This window comes from Tachypleus tridentatus, chromosome 1, assembly GCF_004210375.1.
Source record: "Tachypleus tridentatus isolate NWPU-2018 chromosome 1, ASM421037v1, whole genome shotgun sequence".
NCBI classification, from domain to species: Eukaryota; Metazoa; Arthropoda; class Merostomata; order Xiphosura; family Limulidae; genus Tachypleus; species Tachypleus tridentatus.
Window position 1 is genome coordinate 3,149,506 of NC_134825.1, and position 18,755 is coordinate 3,168,260.

An 18,755-nucleotide genomic window follows, 5' to 3' on the forward strand; every position below is an offset into this window, starting at 1 on the left:
AATTAAAACTTTTCTATCCCAAACTTTAAAATTACATTTGCATGGGTTACAAAAACTTTCATGTTAGATCAAAACATTAATACTCACAAAATTCAAGCACTGTCTCTGTCTGCATTTCTGTCGAATTTTATTTGGACCCCCAAACTTTTTCATGTCCTAAAAGATAACAGTATTTACATATTGTACAGATCAGGTCCCTATATGAATATTAACCAACTGCTTGAAAATGATGCACCTTTATACTTCTGTGCATTTTACATTGTAGAAGGGTATCTTAACATATTATAGTTCACTAGCCACAAAGTTACTACCATCTAAATAAAATAATTTTTACTTCACTGCATTCACTCCAAATTTTTAAAAAAATGTAAGTCAGTATTATTTATTCTCAAGACAGTTAGTTTACTGAAAATTACTTAAAATTCTAACTTAAAACTAGCAAACTATCTTACAAATAGGTTATTTACAACAAAAACTTTACATCCTGAGGTCTAATTTCTTTGTTAAAGTTTTTAATAAATTACCAGGACTAAACCAGTACAATTATTTAAAACAAAACTTTTACATCCTGAGGTCTAACTTCTTTGTTAAAGTTTTCAATAAATTACCAGGACTAAACCAGTACAATTATTTAAAACAAAAACTTTACATCCTGAGGTCTAATTTCTTTGTTAAAGTTTTTAATAAATTACCAAAGCTAAACCAGTACAATTATTTAAAACAACACTTTTACATCCTGAGGTCTAATTTCTTTGTTAAAGTTTTTAATAAATTACTGGAACTAAAACAGTACAATCTTCTTTTACCTTAGCATCTTCATACAACTAATGTTTGTTCATTTCTTTTCACAGTTGCTTCCTAACACCAATTACTTATAGTTTTATTTTTTATTCTTTATCAATGTTTAAACTCAAATTTCTTAATATGATGATTATGCTATATTTGATTCTAACAGGACAAAGCAACTCAAATTTCTTAATATGATGATTATGCTATATTTGATTCTAACAGGACAAAGTAACTCAAATTTCTTAATATGATGATTATGCTATATTTGATTCTAACAGGACAAAGTCTGTGTGTGGTAAAGATTAATTATACATTAAAACAATCTATCTCACGACATCTAACAACAGTACATTAAAACAATCTATCTCACGACATCTAACAACAGTACATTAAAACAATCTATCTCACGACATCTAACAACAGTACATTAAAACAATCTATCTCAGGACATCTAACAACAGTACATTAAAACAATCTATCTCACGACATCTAACAATTATACATTAAAAATTTATGACATCTAACAACAGTACATTAAAACAATCCAACTTGCATGATATACAACAGTACATTAAAACAATCCAACTTGCATGATATACAACAACAGTACATTAAAACAATCCAACTTACATGATATCTAACAACAGTACATTAAAACAATCCAACTTACATGATATCTAACAACAGTACATTAAAACAATCCAACTTACATGATATCTAACAACAGTACATTAAAACAATCCAACTTACATGATATCTAACAACAGTACATTAACACAATTCAACTTACATGAGTACATTAAAACAATCCAACTTACATGATATACAACAGTACATTAAAACAATCCAACTTACATGATATCTAACAACAGTACATTAAAACAATCCAACTTGCATGATATACAACAGTACATTAAAACAATCCAACTTACATGATATCTAACAACAGTACATTAAAACAATCCAACTTACATCATATCTAACAACAGTACATTAACACAATCCAACTTACATGATATACAACAGTACATTAAAACAATCCAACTTACATGATATCTAACAACAGTACATTAAAACAATCCAACTTGCATGATATCTAACAACAGTACATTAAAACAATCCAACTTACATGATATCTAACAACAGTACATTAAAACAATCCAACTTACATGATATACAACAGTACATTAAAACAATCCAACTTACATGATATCTAACAACAGTACATTAAAACAATCCAACTTACATGATATACAACAGTACATTAAAACAATCCAACTTACATGATATCTAACAACAGTCCATTAAAACAATCCAACTTACACGATATCTAACAACAGTACATTAAAACAATCCAACTTACATGATATCTAACAACAGTACATTAAAGCAATCCAACTTACATGATATCTAACAACAGTACATTAAAACAATCACAATATCTAACAACTATGCATTAAAACAATCACAATATCTAACAACTTTATGCAGTTGTACATTAAAGAAAGAAATATTCAACATGCGTCTAAACTGACATAATTTATTCTTACGAATATTTTGTTTTCACATATGAAACATTCAGTGAAGTTGTAGATATTTTTAACATCAATATTGACAACTTGATATACAAAACAAATGTTCAGACTTTCATTCAACACTACATCATATATATACACAATTCACACACAAATCAAGTTTTAACATTTATCCAATAATACACTATATCATCACACAGGTAAAGGTTCATTACATACAAAAAAACCTTAAATTGTATTAATCTCTACACTATATAATCATATGTCTTAAGGAAAGTTCATAATTAACTCAAAACTAAACTTTAACAAACTCTATCATATTTCTACCAGTAAAATTCACACATAACATATTTAATTTTATTAAACTCTACAACTATATTAACACATTTCTCAGGTTCATTTCACACACAAAAACAGAAGTAATTGTTTTAAACACTAGAATCTTAAGTTACTTCTAATAGTCAGTTCACACATCAAACATATTTACCTTTGTTAAACCCTACACTATATTACTACAGTTTTAAGAGTACAGTTAACACAAAAAAGTAACAGATTTACCTTTGTTAAACCTTAAGCAATGTACTTGGTATAATATGTAGAAATCTGTACACATTTACAGACATTAAGTATTTATACTATAACTTTTGTATCTTAACAAAATTTAGTAGAGTTTTAGTAAATGTTGCAAGCCTTTTCGTGTACAAACAAATCAGATTTTTTTAAGAAAGTTGTTTCACTACAGATTTGTTTGTGAAATTATTAAATGTTTCATTACTATTTTGAAAACAAAGCAGATTTCAAGTTATGATTAAAAACTATTATTCATCCCAAATATCTCAAACTATTATTTACATAATGCCTAAAACCTTCTAAACAGATTTCAAATGTTTAAGTAAGACTTTATGTCCTATCTTTTATTTTCTATTCCATAAATATGTTGGGTCTCAATTTAACTAACCTCATAACCACATAAAAAATTAGTAAATAAATATAAAGTATGCTTTGTTCATTCCAGGATGAATACAAATTAAAACAGGAAAATCGAAATGTTTAGTCTAAACAGCATAAGTTTCATTGAGTTATGTACTGGTATATATTATTTATATTGACCTTTCATTCATGCCTGGCTAAAATTACAGAACTTGCACTCATGTTACCATATTCAATAACATGAAATTAACTTTTAGTCTTCACAAACTGAACATGTCTTGGCCGTGTTTTATTGGTCTAGTATTTTGTAATGTACAGCACATTTCATTTATTATACACTGTATATGTATGTAGATTTTTAAACTTATTTTTCTTAAAATATAGAACAATAAATCAAGAAGTAAACCAAACAATTATCTCTTAACACATAAAACAACAGATTTATTAAACTCAATACTATATTAACACATTTCTAAGGTTACAGTACACACATAAAACAACAGATTTATTAAACTCAATACTATATTAACACATTTCTAAGGTTACAGTACACACACAAAACAACAGATTTATTAAACTCAATACTATATTAACACATTTCTAAGGTTACAGTACACACACAAAACATCAGATTTATTAAACTCAACACTATATTAACACATTTCTAAGGTTACAGTACACACACAAAACATCAGATTTATTAAACTCAACACTATATTAACACATTTCTAAGGTTACAGTACACACACAAAACAACAGATTTATTAAAGTCAACACTATATTAACACATTTCTAAGGTTACAGTACACACACAAAACATCAGATTTATTAAACTCAACACTATATTAACACATTTCTAAGGTTACAGTACACACACAAAACATCAGATTTATTAAACTCAACACTATATTAACACATTTCTAAGGTTACAGTACACACATAAAACAACAGATTTATTAAACTCAACACTATATTAACACATTTCTAAGGTTACAGTACACACATAAAACAACAGATTTATTAAACTCAATACTATATTAACACATTTCTAAGGTTACAGTACACACATAAAACAACAGATTTATTAAACTCAATACTATATTAACACATTTCTAAGGTTACAGTACACACATAAAACAACAGATTTATTAAACTCAACACTATATTAACACATTTCTAAGGTTACAGTACACACATAAACCAACAGATTTATTAAACCCAACACCATATTAACATACTTCTCATGGTCAGTTGAAACATAAAACAGGTGGTTCCATTTTCATCCAACCCTACACTATACTATCACATTTCTAAATGTACAGTTCATACATAAAAATAATGAATTCATTTTCATCCAACCTTATAATGCATTATCACATTTATAAACCTAATGTTGTTCACATATGAAACAACTGTAAAAGTACCACTAATATAAAGAGATTTAATATTTCACTTTCATTTAACTCTTTGCTCCATATACTATTCACTTACAAAAATGTAAAGAAAATGTAACCGTATCAGGAAATGAAAGTGTCTAGTTACATAAAAACAGAATAGTAAATATGAATTTCTATATGTGCAGTGGAAAAATGTCCTCGTACAGTAGACTGACTACAGAAAGCACACAAAGAGGAGTGGCATGCTTTGGACATGACTTCCTTATAATGAAATGTTTTGCAATATAATATATGCTGCAGGTCTATTAGCTAAATATACTATCACCAAATAAAATATGACAGGATATTCCAGCATGCATTCTAATGAAACAGTAAAGTTCCAAAATCACTTTAACATACTATTATTTTTGTAATACTAATTTCTAAATTCAAATGAAACTCTAAAAACCCTTCTTGTGATTAAAGCCCTCTGCATAAGTAATACATTTTTACCTTGCAGAAATCACAACGTCCACAGTCTTCTGTTCTGTAACAATTGATACATTCCCCACAACGACGGGTGGACTTTTTGGTCTGGAGAAAATAAAGATTTATAAATCTAATTACGTAATAGTTTTAATTGAGAAGTTACAACAAACACTTAACAAAAATTATAATTAGTAATAATTGTGATTTACAAGAAAGCCATATAAAGTCAATGACCACTGACTGGGCCTTAGGTCATTAGTTAGGAATCATGACTGTTGATAGAAAGATTAAAATCCACTCTATCTTTGAGGCTTTTATTACAAACTTGAATCTATTGAGACGAATATTATTTGACAAACACATCAACCTATAAACTGCTATTATCTGCACTGATAACATCGCTGTTGTTATCTACATTAACGACATCGCTGTTGTTATCTACATTAACAACATCGCTGTTGTTATCTACATTAACAACATCACTGTTGTTATCTTCATTAATAACATCCCTGTTGTTATCTACATTAATAACATCCCTGTTGTTATCTACATTAATAACATCCCTGTTGTTATCTACATTAATAACATCCCTGTTGTTATCTACATTAATAACAACCCTGTTGTTATCTACATTAATAACATCACTGTTGTTATCTACATTAATAACATCCCTGTTGTCTACTTACACTTTTCTCACCATCATCTTTCTTTACATCCTTATGTTTGTTCTTTTTGTCCTTCTTTTCTTTCTCTTTGAACTTTATTTCCAGACTGGAATCTTTTTCTTTATAATAATAAGTTATACATCACCAAACAGAACCTGCCATAACACTTTATAATAATAAGTTATACATCACCAAACAGAACCTGCCATAACACTTTATAATAATGTTATACATCACCAAACAGAACCTGCCATAACACTTTATAATAATAAGTTATACATCACCAAACAGAACCTGCCATAACACTTTATAATAATACATTATACATCACCAAACAGAACCTGCCATAACACTTTATAATAATACATTATACATCACCAAACAGAACCTGCCATAACACTTTATAATAATAAGTTATACATCACCAAACAGAACCTGCCATAACACTTTATAATAATAAGTTATACATCACCAAACAGAACCTGCCATAACACTTTGTAATAATAAGTTATACATCACCAAACAGAACCTGCCATAACACTTTATAATAATACATTATACATCACCAAACAGAACCTGCCATAACACTTTATAATAATATGTTATACATCACCAAACAGAACCTGCCATAACACTTTATAATAATACATTATACATCACCAAACAGAACCTGTCATAACACTTTATAATAATAAGTTATACATCACCAAAGAGAACCTGCCACAACACACATTTTGTCTTACACTGTTACTAATCTGAACTTATAACAATAAGTATTGCATATCCAAACAAACTACTATAACACATTTTGTTATACAATAATACATAACAATAATACATTATACATCACCAAACAGAACCTGCCATAACACTTTATAATAATAAGTTTTACATCACCAAACAGAACCTGCCATAACACACATTTTGTTTTACACTGTTACTTATCTGACCTTATAACAATAAGTTATACATCACCAAACAGAACCTGCCATAACACACATTTTGTCTTACACTGTTACTAATCTGAACTTATAACAATAAGTATTGCATATCCAAACAAACTACTATAACACATTTTGTTATACAATAATACATAACAATAATACATTATACATCACCAAACAGAACCTGCCATAACACTTTATAATAATACATTATACATCATCAAACAGAACCTGCCATAACACTTTATAATAATAAGTTTTACATCACCAAACAGAACCTGCCATAACACACATTTTGTTTTACACTGTTACTTATCTGACCTTATAACAATAAGTTATACATCACCAAACAGAACCTGCCATAACACACATTTTGTCTTACACTGTTACTAATCTGAACTTATAACAATAAGTATTGCATATCCAAACAAACTACTATAACACATTTTGTTATACAATAATACATAACAATAATACATTATACATCACCAAACAGAACCTGCCATAACACTTTATAATAATACATTATACATCACCAAACAGAACCTGCCATAACACTTTATAATAATGTTATACATCACCAAACAGAACCTGCCATAACACTTTATAATAATATGTTATACATCACCAAACAGAACCTGCCATAACCCTTTATAATAATAAGTTATACATCACCAAACAGAACCTGCCATAACACACATTTTGTCTTACACTGTTACTAATCTGAACTTATAACAATAAGTATTGCATATCCAAACAAACTACTACAACACATTTTGTTTTACACTGTTACTAATCTGAACTTATAACAATAAGTATTGCATATCCAAACAAACTACTATAACACATTTTGTTTTACACTGTTACTAATCTGACTTTATAACAATAAGTTATACATGACCAACCAAATTCCCTTAACACTTTTTGCTTATGATATTACTAATCGTACCTTATCACAATAAGAAATGTCACCAAACAGAACCTACCATAACACATATTTTGTTTTATATTACTTATCATACCTTATAACAGTAAGCAATACATAACTAAACAGAACCTACCATAACACATATTTTGTTTTATATTACTTATCATACCTTATAACAGTAAGCAATACATAACTAAACAGAACCTACCATAACACATATTTTGTTTTATATTACTTATCATACCTTATAACAGTAAGCAATACATAACTAAATAGAACCTACCATAACACATATTTTGTTTTATATTACTTATCATACCTTATAACAGTAAGCAATACATAACTAAACAGAACCTACCATAACACGTATTTTGTTTTATATTACTTATCATACCTTATAACAGTAAGCAATACATAACTAAACAGAACCTACCATAACACATATATTTTGTTTTATATTACTTATCATACCTTATAACAGTAAGCAATACATAACAAAACAGAACCTACCATAACACATATTTTGTTTTATATTACTTATCATACCTTATAACAGTAAGCAATACATAACTAAACAGAACCTACCATAACACATATTTTGTTTTATATTACTTATCATACCTTATAACAGTAAGCAATACATAACTAAACAGAACCTACCATAACACATATTTTGTTTTATATTACTTATCATACCTTATAACAGTAAGCAATACATAACTAAACAGAACCTACCATAACACATATTTTGTTTTATATTACTTATCATACCTTATAACAGTAAGCAATACATAACTAAACAGAACCTACCATAACACATATTTTGTTTTATATTACTTATCATACCTTATAACAGTAAGCAATACATAACTAAACAGAACCTACCATAACACATATTTTGTTTTATATTACTTATCATACCTTATAACAGTAAGCAATACATAACTAAACAGAACCTACCATAACACGTATTTTGTTTTATATTACTTATCATACCTTATAACAGTAAGCAATACATAACTAAACAGAACCTACCATAACACGTATTTTGTTTTATATTACTTATCATACCTTATAACAGTAAGCAATACATAACTAAACAGAACCTACCATAACACATATTTTGTTTTATATTACTTATCATACCTTATAACAGTAAGCAATACATAACTAAACAGAACCTACCATAACACATATTTTGTTTTATATTACTTATCATACCTTATAACAGTAAGCAATACATAACTAAACAGAACCTACCATAACACGTATTTTGTTTTATATTACTTATCATACCTTATAACAGTAAGCAATACATAACTAAACAGAACCTACCATAACACGTATTTTGTTTTATATTACTTATCATACCTTATAACAGTAAGCAATACATAACTAAACAGAACCTACCATAACACATATTTTGTTTTATATTACTTATCATACCTTATAACAGTAAGCAATACATAACTAAACAGAACCTACCATAACACATATTTTGTTTTATATTACTTATCATACCTTATAACAGTAAGCAATACATAACTAAACAGAACCTACCATAACACGTATTTTGTTTTATATTACTTATCATACCTTATAACAGTAAGCAATACATAACAAAACAGAACCTACCATAACACATATTTTGTTTTATATTACTTATCATACCTTATAACAGTAAGCAATACATAACTAAACAGAACCTACCATAACACATATTTTGTTTTATATTACTTATCATACCTTATAACAGTAAGCAATACATAACAAAACAGAACCTACCATAACACTTTTTTCACTACTCTGACCACATGCATAGTTCAAAAATTAACAGACATTTATTAATACATACACAGTTGTTGAAATATGCTGCATATGTAGAATAGATGAAAATTACAATATCTGGGCTAGTGTCTATTGAATATATAAGTACAATATATGGGCTAGTATCTATTGAATATATATACATACGAAAAGTACAATATATGGGCTAGTATCTATTGAATATATATGTACGAAAAGTACAATATACGGGCTAGTATCTATTGAATATATATATACAAAAAGTACAATATATGGGCTAGTATCTATTGAATATATATATACGAAAAGTACAATATATGGGCTATCTATTGAATATATACATACAAAAACTACAAAGTATGGGCTAGTATCTACTGAATATATACATACAAAAACTATAATGTATGGGCTAGTATCTATTGAATATATACATACAAAAACTACAAAGTATGGGCTAGTATCTACTGAATATATACATACAAAAACTATAATGTACGGGCTAGTATCTATTGAATATATACATACGAAAATTACAACGTACGGGCTAGTATCTACTGAATATATACATACAAAAACTACAAAGTATGGGCTAGTATCTATTGAATACATATATATGAAAAGTACAATATATGCAATAGATTCTATTAAAAAGAGGAAAATAGAACATATGCATTAGTAAAAAAAGGAAAACACACAAGTACACGACATAATCTCCCACATTTCTACAAAGTTGCATGACTTATTAACATTATGACATTCGTCTAAATTACTATAGCAACAGTTCTCACCTCGACAAAGTAAACAGAAGAACTGCAGAATGTTTTTAGCATATTCCTCTGTAATACTGATGCAGTCTCCATGATACCATTCATTGCATTTGTCACAACCACTATGAAGAAATAACATATACACATTTATACCATCAATTATTAAAATAAAAAATACTTCACTGAAAAACAACAGCAATACAAGTCCTGTCTTTTTCCCTTAAGAGTAAGAACTTTAAACTATTTCTGAAACAAAGACTAGTAAAAAACAAAATGAAGACACATTGTAATGATATTTTGTTAACAATACAAACATAAGATCACAAGGTATTTCTTGTAGACACCATCAGTACAGATAGTACATTCACCCCTTCCCTGATTCTTTGGAGATTACTCAGACACCATCCATGACTTGAAAAACCATTTGTCCGAGTTGACGTGCAGAAAATTCCTCACTGTAATTTTTAATTATTTACTCACAAACCATTATGCAGCATTATAATCAGTGCTTGCTAGATGATATAAGAAAGGTTGTTTGTGCTGTCTCTATTTATTGTAAATTATGTATCATAAACACTGGAGAAATAATTCCTATTCTTCACTGTAGTTAAGTTATACATGTATGATGTATAAATCATAGTATGTAACATTAAAATCATAAAACAGTTTTTGTTTTGTTAACATACAATTACAGATTATCAGAAATAGAAATAAGAAAAATACAAATTTGTTTTCAGCTCATTAAAGAAAAACACCTGAAAAGGAAAAATTTAAAAATACAACTGGTTTACAAAACAGAGAAACAAAGCATTCCTTGTAAAAATCAGTGGTATTGATATTAAGATAATTGACATACAAAACAGGGAAACACAAAGTATTCCTTGAACAAACTAGTTGTATTTATATTAATATAACTTGCATACAAAACAGGGAAACACAAAGCATTCCTTGTATAAACTGGTTGTACTGATATTAACCTGTTAACTGCCAAGTATTTCAGATGCTACGGCAACTCCAAACCAAGTTCAAAATACAACTCTACTGCTTCTTCATTTTGTAACCTTTTTTGTGACACCATTTTGGATCGAAAGTGAAACAATATGTTAGTAGGTCAAATGCATGTATGGTGCTGACATCTAACGTTAAAGTTAGGTATTATTGAGAACAAATTAACTCATCCGTGGCACTGTGTTACCAATCGGCTTGAACAAATTATCTCATCTACGGCACTGAACAGGTTAATACAAAACACTCCTTGTATAAACCAGTTGTACTGGTATTAATAACAGTTATAATACAACTGATTTATGAAACAAAGAACCATGATAAGATTTATAATTTCTTGTAGAAACTATCTGTAATGATACTACAACTGGTTTACAAAACAAGGAACAATTAAAGAAAAAAAGAATGAACAATGGAAGTTTCCTTCAAAGCATGTTGGTTGGTTGGTAGACATTTATTATTGGTGCAAAACAACTAGGTTATCTGTGCCAAACAACCAATAAAAAAGTAAAAATAAAAGTATCGATATCAGCACCATCCCAAAGTGGATTACGTCCATTAAAATCCCCCAGTATTAAAAAGGGAGACAGTAACTGTTCAGTGAGAGCATCAAAATTTGGCTGATCCTAGGTCTCTTCAGGAGACATAGTGATGGTATGACTCATGGAAACATGGACAGCTGTAGCCTCCAAGGGTGTATCAGGACAGGCACACATGCTGATCAACCAGCAGTGCTGTCCCTCCATGCACTCATCCATCACACAACCTGTCATTTCTGTATAAAGAAAACTGCTGAAAGGTCTCTGCATCAGCAGGTTTCAGAAATGTTTCCTGCAAGGAGAGACATGCAGGAAGATAAGAATCAATCAAATCCTTAATGTCATCTATATTCAAACAAAAATCCTGACAGTTCTACTGTATCAAAGTGGCCATTTTTATATATGTGGAAGAGAATGAGGTAGGGAGCCCTTCTGTTTTCGACCATGTTTTTTTTTCTTTGTTGGATGAAGGTCTATCGATCTCTGTAGATCCTGCCCTGGGTCGAGTAGGCGAGTCTCTCTATGTGGATAACGATTCCAGTGACTAATAGTGTGAACAAATAATTGTTTTGCATCTAAGGACTGCAGAAAAGGATGAACCCAAGAAAACACCTGAAGTCAAAGGAAGTGGGCCTGGGCAGTCACTGGAAAGAGTGATGGGGACAGAGATGGAAGTAGACATAGATTCATCAGCTCTTTTAACTATGGATAGCAAAAAATTCTTTAGATGTTTTGTAAACAATTCTGCTGGAGGCACGGAGAGATCTGTCCTTACTCCCACTGTGGCGTTTGATAGGATTGCATCAGCATATGTTTGAGATGGGGTAGGGGACAATAATTTCTCAGCCCCTGAGTAGGAGATGCTGTTTAGAGTCTTCATTCACCTCTTTCTCTTCCACCTACATAGGGTAAGAACTAAAGTAAGAAGGGCATGAACCACTACAGTTAACACAGTGTAGTTCCATTCCACACTCGTAAGTATCATAGTCTTTAACACCACAAGAGCATATTAAAGAACCATTTACGAGGGTTGGGAATGTATAGCTGTACCTTAAGGTTCAGATAACCTATCTCGACTATGGCAGGTTGGCATGGTGATGTAAACATCGACATCAGAACATTAGTAAGCATCATAATTTCATCTTTGCAAATAGAGACTTGGCATACTACAGAAAGAGCTTGGCTGAAGAAAGCAGTGAGGTTATCTGACTCGGAAATATTCTTTCCATCCCTCTCAACTATAACTACTCTGAAAGAATCCAAAGTTACATACATGGTAACCTCAATGGGTATATCCCCAATGTCCTTCAATTTCAAGAGGAGTATGGTGTATTGTGGTGAAGATGTTTCCACAAAATGTCTCCAGAATGTAACTTTCTCACTGACTTGGGCAAGCCAGCAAGCCCCTCTAATTCCTTTTGAATAAAAAAAGGGAGGTATATGCCTTTAGGATTTCTTGGATAAGGAATGCATAATTAGAAACTAAAGTACAGAATCTGATTGTGATGGCAACTGTACAACAGAGTTATCCATATGTGGTCATTTTCTGATACGTTTTTCTTTTCTTTTTTTATTTATTTTTTCAGGAATGGGGTTATCAATAATAAAGACGATACATTTAAGTGCTTGTAGGGCTCCATGGGATGTACTACAAAGTCAGACGAGAACACTGCAGCAATGACAGGGTTTTGTGAGTACTATATCTGAACACCAGCATCAGACAAAATGTCCACAACACTCGTCCAAAGCATGCCAGAGAAATGATGAATGGATAAATAGTGTCATAACTGGGAAGGACTTACAACATAACAAATGGAGAAAACAGTCTTTTAGGTGCATATAATGGACATAATAAAATCATGTCCATTATGGAAAATACTTTTTAAAACTGAACCGAGAGTCCCATATAGTTGGCTCATTTCCAATACACACTAAATCACTGAATGTTTATAACCTAAAAACACAACCAATATTACTTACAGAAAATAATACAGAATGTAAACTTACATCATAAAACGATTGGTTTCCTTTGTCCGGCAAATACAATACAGATGTCTTTCACCGTCACTATCATCACTTTCATCTTTTGTGTAAGGATTCTGCTTCATAGCAGGCTTGCAGTAGCTATGCATCTGCCAACCAACTGGAAGCAGTGGTCCATTTGATGTTTCTGTATTCTTAGAAGTATCCGTATCAGTAACATCATTATCATTCTAGAGAAAGAAGTTTTTCACAGTTTAACAATACAAATAATGTGATAATAACAAATATGAATGCTCCAATGTAATTGCTTTAAACATACTTTTTATATAAAATGTAACTTTTCACTAGGTACTGTATTTAAGAAACATTATTAAGCACTGACACAGATTGTGTTTTTCTTACAACAAAACCACATCTGACTATCTGCTGAGCCCACCAAGAGGAATCAAACCCCTGATTTTAGCATTATAAATCTGTAGACTTACCACTCTACTAGCAGGGGGCACACAGATTGTTCAAGACATGGTGACGTACAATATACATTGTACATTTTCAGACATTAAACTGTGAAAGCCAAATCTTTCAGTTTGGTGGTGCTAAACTGTAACATTCAATACTTTTAACTATAATGGTGAACTGTAATTTAATATTCAAGTACTTTCACCTGTAATGGTGTTAAATTGTGATATCCAATACTTTCACCTGTCGCAATGTTAAGTTATGATATCGAACACTTTCATCTGTACTGGTGTTAAACTATGATATCCAATACTTTCACCTATAGTTGTGTTAAACTGTCACATTCAATACTTTCAACTGTAGTGATGTTGAACTGCAATATCCAATACTTTCACCTGTACTGGTGTTAAACTTTGATATCCAATACTTAAACCTATAGTGGTGTTAAACTGTCACATTCAATACTTTCACCTGTAGTGGTGTTAAACTGTGATATCCAATCCTTTCAACTGTAGTGGTATAAATTGGCTGGAAAAGCAAGTGAAGAGGCCTTTCTTACAGTTTTAACATACTAGCCTATGTACAATTTTGACAAGGTTTCATCATCATCAGATTTAATTGTAATTGATTATTTTATGGTGAACTGATGATTCACTTATCTTATTCACTTTTGACAAAATAGAAGTTGGAGGTGATCATAATAAAATTTAAAAGATTATCAGTGTTCAATAAGATAAAGACCTCTGGATTTTTTGTGTTATATTCTGAAAATAATGGGATAAAAGGAAACAAGTTTAAAATTTGGAAAGAAAGGAAACCTGTAGTATGGTTAAGACAATTTTATTTTTCTATCAGGGTGACAGACTACTGATTTTGTTTAAAATTGTACTTTCTTCAAGGCTGTGTGTGTGCAAATATAGCCTTGAAAGACCAAATTGTTCCTTTTATCTGAAAGTTATGTTGAACAATTCACTTTTTCTTTTAATGTAAAATGTGACAGAATTAACAATACTACTACTATGTTGGCAGGAAAGATTTCCAAGTACAGTGGTTGAAATCTCATGTCAATCCTTTCTTTGTTAATTAATGTAATGTTTTGTCATGCAATAAGAGTACAGTAAACACTATTCTCTAGAAAACAGTTAACATTCAAAATTAAACTTCTACTTATCAAAGCACTTACCTTAAGACAAGTTGGCACAAATAGTGCTGGCACTGAATGTTTCATATATTTTAATACAAAATTATTAGGTAACTTAAGTAAGCTGCACAGACGATATTACAGTAATGCATATCTCACAGGTATTTCTCACAAACGTTTTAGGTGTCTATGCACTTGTTATTTAAAAGTCGGAGGTTTTATGAATCAGCTTGAATTAATACAATTAAGTTAAGAAGAAAATGTAAATCTAAAATGCTGTCCTTGTTAATATGATTTCTATGAACAACCATGAGAAGTGAGGTCCTACAATCTTTACTAATCAGTGGGTTATTCATACTAAATCGTAAGGCTTAAAATAATACGAAAATGTCTCAATATTAAAACTAAAACCTCATGTCCTAGGCTAGCTAAACGTAATTGTTACATTATACGCTAAGTTACTGCAACTATTAAATAGCAGTATTCTAATAACAATCACTTATGTTACTAATGATACGGTGCATAAGCCTCGGAAAAACATTTTTGGTGCAGAATTTCTAAATTATAGTAGTACGGAGTAGGACTAGTACAAGTACATAGTGTTACTAAAATATTGTCCTCAATATTTTATAATTTAAATATAAATATAATTCTAAAAAAATAACTTAAATTTCCCCTCCACACACACGCGAAAAAGTTACATAACTTTATTTTTCATAAATATAATAAGTTAACAATTACCTTTCCAATTCTTTCTATTTCAAAACTCGCCATTACTTTATGACATACGTTGCCACCTAGTAGCAAACAATATTAAAGTTAACTTTTGTTTTTCCTTTCCAAAATGCAAATAATCTTTATATTACAAAACAAAAAAGTAAAAAGAATTAAAAAAGCATTTTAACTTTCTTTGGTTACAAAACAAACATTTGAAATCAGTAATACAATTATTATATAGTTAAGAGATAAACTTAGATGTAATTTTTAAATTTACGTATCATTAGGACTTGTACATATAACATAAATTGCACCTGACAGTTGTACTCCATTCTAATATTGTCGGTTTCTTTTAAAATTTATCTCTTGATAATAATTCGAAGTTCAGCCCACGAAATAAGAAGAATTTTTTTTCCTTTCTTAATATTTCTTTAAAGGCTCTTATACTCAGTGGTGGCACAATTCCAAAAATTTTGGTTTGCCCTTAGAAACATTAATGCAGATAAGAGACTGAAGAATTCAACAGTAATTAATACGTACAGAAGACGCACTCTTTCCATTAAACTTGATGAATTTTTGTTTGGTTCGTTACTAAATTTTCAGATTTAGGTTAACATTCATCTAAAGTCGAAGAGAAGGATTATTCCGGTTGGTGTCTTTAATAAGTTCATGCTTTTGACCAGATTTAGCTTTATAAGGCTCATTTTACAACCGGGTCGCTTTGTTAATTTGGAGAGTTATTGCTATTTTTATAACCTTGTAAAATTTATAAATAGGAATTTCGTACGTTTACTAAACTTTTTGACTGCTCTAGATAAGTAAGATTTAACTTGAAGGGGTGGACAAGTTTATTTGTTCAATCTTAATACAACAAATAATAACTCGTTACTCTAAATAGTCCAATTACTAGATGTTCTTAGTATCTTTTTTCTTCTGAGTCCTATTATATGTAAATAGAGCAATGTCTTGGCTTTGGCCATCCTGTTGCTAGAGAAATTCTTCCTAGATAGTTGATGAAGCCACTGGCGGCTCCAATATCGATGGTTCTCTGGAATTCGTATAAACAAGTACTCTAGGTTCCTTAGCAGGGGGGCCCGGCATGGCCAAGCGTGTTAAAGCGTTCGACTCGTAGTCCGAGAGTCGCTGGTTCGAATCCCGGTCGCACCAAACATGCTCGCCCTTTCAGCCGTGGGGGCGTTATAAGTGACGGTCAATCCCACTATTCGTTGGTAAAAGAGTAGCCCAAGAGTTAACGGTGAGTGGTGATCACTAGCTGCCTTTCCTCTAGTCTTACACTGCTAAAGTAGGAACGGCTAGCGCAGATAGCCCTCGACTAGCTGTGCGCGAAATTAAAAAAAAAAAATCCTTAGCAGGGTGATGTTCCACTGGTAAGTTCTTCTCTGATACTACCGAGATAACTGTTTTCTCACCACTATATATTTAAAAACAACTAGTATGGAAAGAGAAAGCACTAGTAGAGGAGCGAACAATGTTTCGACTTTCTTCAGTCATCGTCAGGTTCACAAAGAAAGAAAGAGTTACTGATCGGTAGCTGACCATATATTTGAAGGTGTTTGTGTAATTGAGTGTAGGAGTGTAGAGGGCGTGCTTAGATGTTAGATATATTTATTAATATAGGTATAACGGTGTTCCTTTGTATTAATTTATTTTGGGCTTGAGTTGTTGTATAAGTAAGGCTTCTTCAATTTTACGTTTGTTTGTGTTTGTTTTTTATTTGGTATTTGGGTGTTTTCTATGGTTACGTTGTATTTATTTGATTTGCAGTGTTCGAAAACGTGTGAAGGTGACTTTTTGTGTTCTTTGAATCTGATCTTCATTTTTCTACATGTGTCTCCAATATAGAAGTCATGGCAGTTATCAGATTGTATTTTATAAATAATGTTGGTGTGGTGTTTGTTAGTGTAGTTTTTACATAGTATAGACCTTAGTTTTGTGCCTGGTTTTTGAATAAATTTGGTATTAACTGGAATGTCATATTTTGTTGCTAGTTTTTGCGAAATGTTGGTTATTTTTCTGCAGATGTCGGGAATATATGATATGCAGCCAAATATGGTTTCGTGATTTCTTTAAATCGTAGAGTTTATTTACTTTTGTTAGTTGATTTTGCTACACTCAATTACACAACCACCTTCAAACATTTGGTCAGCTACGTCAAAAACCTTTTCTTTCTTTGTGCTTCTAACGATGACCGAAGAAGGTCGAAACGTTGTTCGCTCCTCCGCTAGTGCTTTATCTACCCATACCAGCCGTTTTGAAATATAAAATTCTCTACAAGTGTGTTTTCTCGTCATCACGGGTTATATTTTCTTACCAATGTACTTCCATAGATGATCACAGTGAAATATCATTGCTTTAACTTCGTAATATTTTGGTACCTGTTTAATCTTAAAGCTTGTTACGTTTTCCAATGAAGAGAATTCAACCATAGCACATTACCATGATGAAAAAGAGGTTTATCAGGATTCACTGCATAGTTTTCTGTCGTTTTATCACCAACCAGTTCATGTCTTTCCTTGGTAAAGTCATGTTTATATTTATGATAAAGTAAAACATAAACATGATACTAGAAACCGTTTATTAAACGTTTCGGAATAATCATAATTACATCATAAGTAATCTAGAGTATAAAACTCATAAACAGTATTTGTAAGTACAACAAAA

The 18,755-nt window shown here is 30.5% G+C and overlaps 1 protein-coding gene across 1 annotated transcript in view; it reads right to left on the reverse strand.

The window, feature by feature from the left end:
- LOC143230906 (CXXC-type zinc finger protein 1-like) overlaps nucleotides 1-16,191 on the reverse strand; it is a 44,125-nt gene extending 27,934 nt beyond the window's left edge. Inside the window, exons 1-6 of the mRNA XM_076465241.1 lie at nucleotides 16,098-16,191; nucleotides 13,781-13,986; nucleotides 10,251-10,351; nucleotides 5,806-5,903; nucleotides 5,144-5,224; nucleotides 88-156 (exon numbers count right to left, since the gene is read on the reverse strand). Coding sequence (XP_076321356.1) covers nucleotides 88-156; nucleotides 5,144-5,224; nucleotides 5,806-5,903; nucleotides 10,251-10,351; nucleotides 13,781-13,986; nucleotides 16,098-16,130 — 588 coding nt within the window. The 5' untranslated portion in view covers nucleotides 16,131-16,191. The remainder of the gene's footprint in view (nucleotides 1-87; nucleotides 157-5,143; nucleotides 5,225-5,805; nucleotides 5,904-10,250; nucleotides 10,352-13,780; nucleotides 13,987-16,097) is intronic.
- Nucleotides 16,192-18,755: the final 2,564 nt, after the last annotated feature.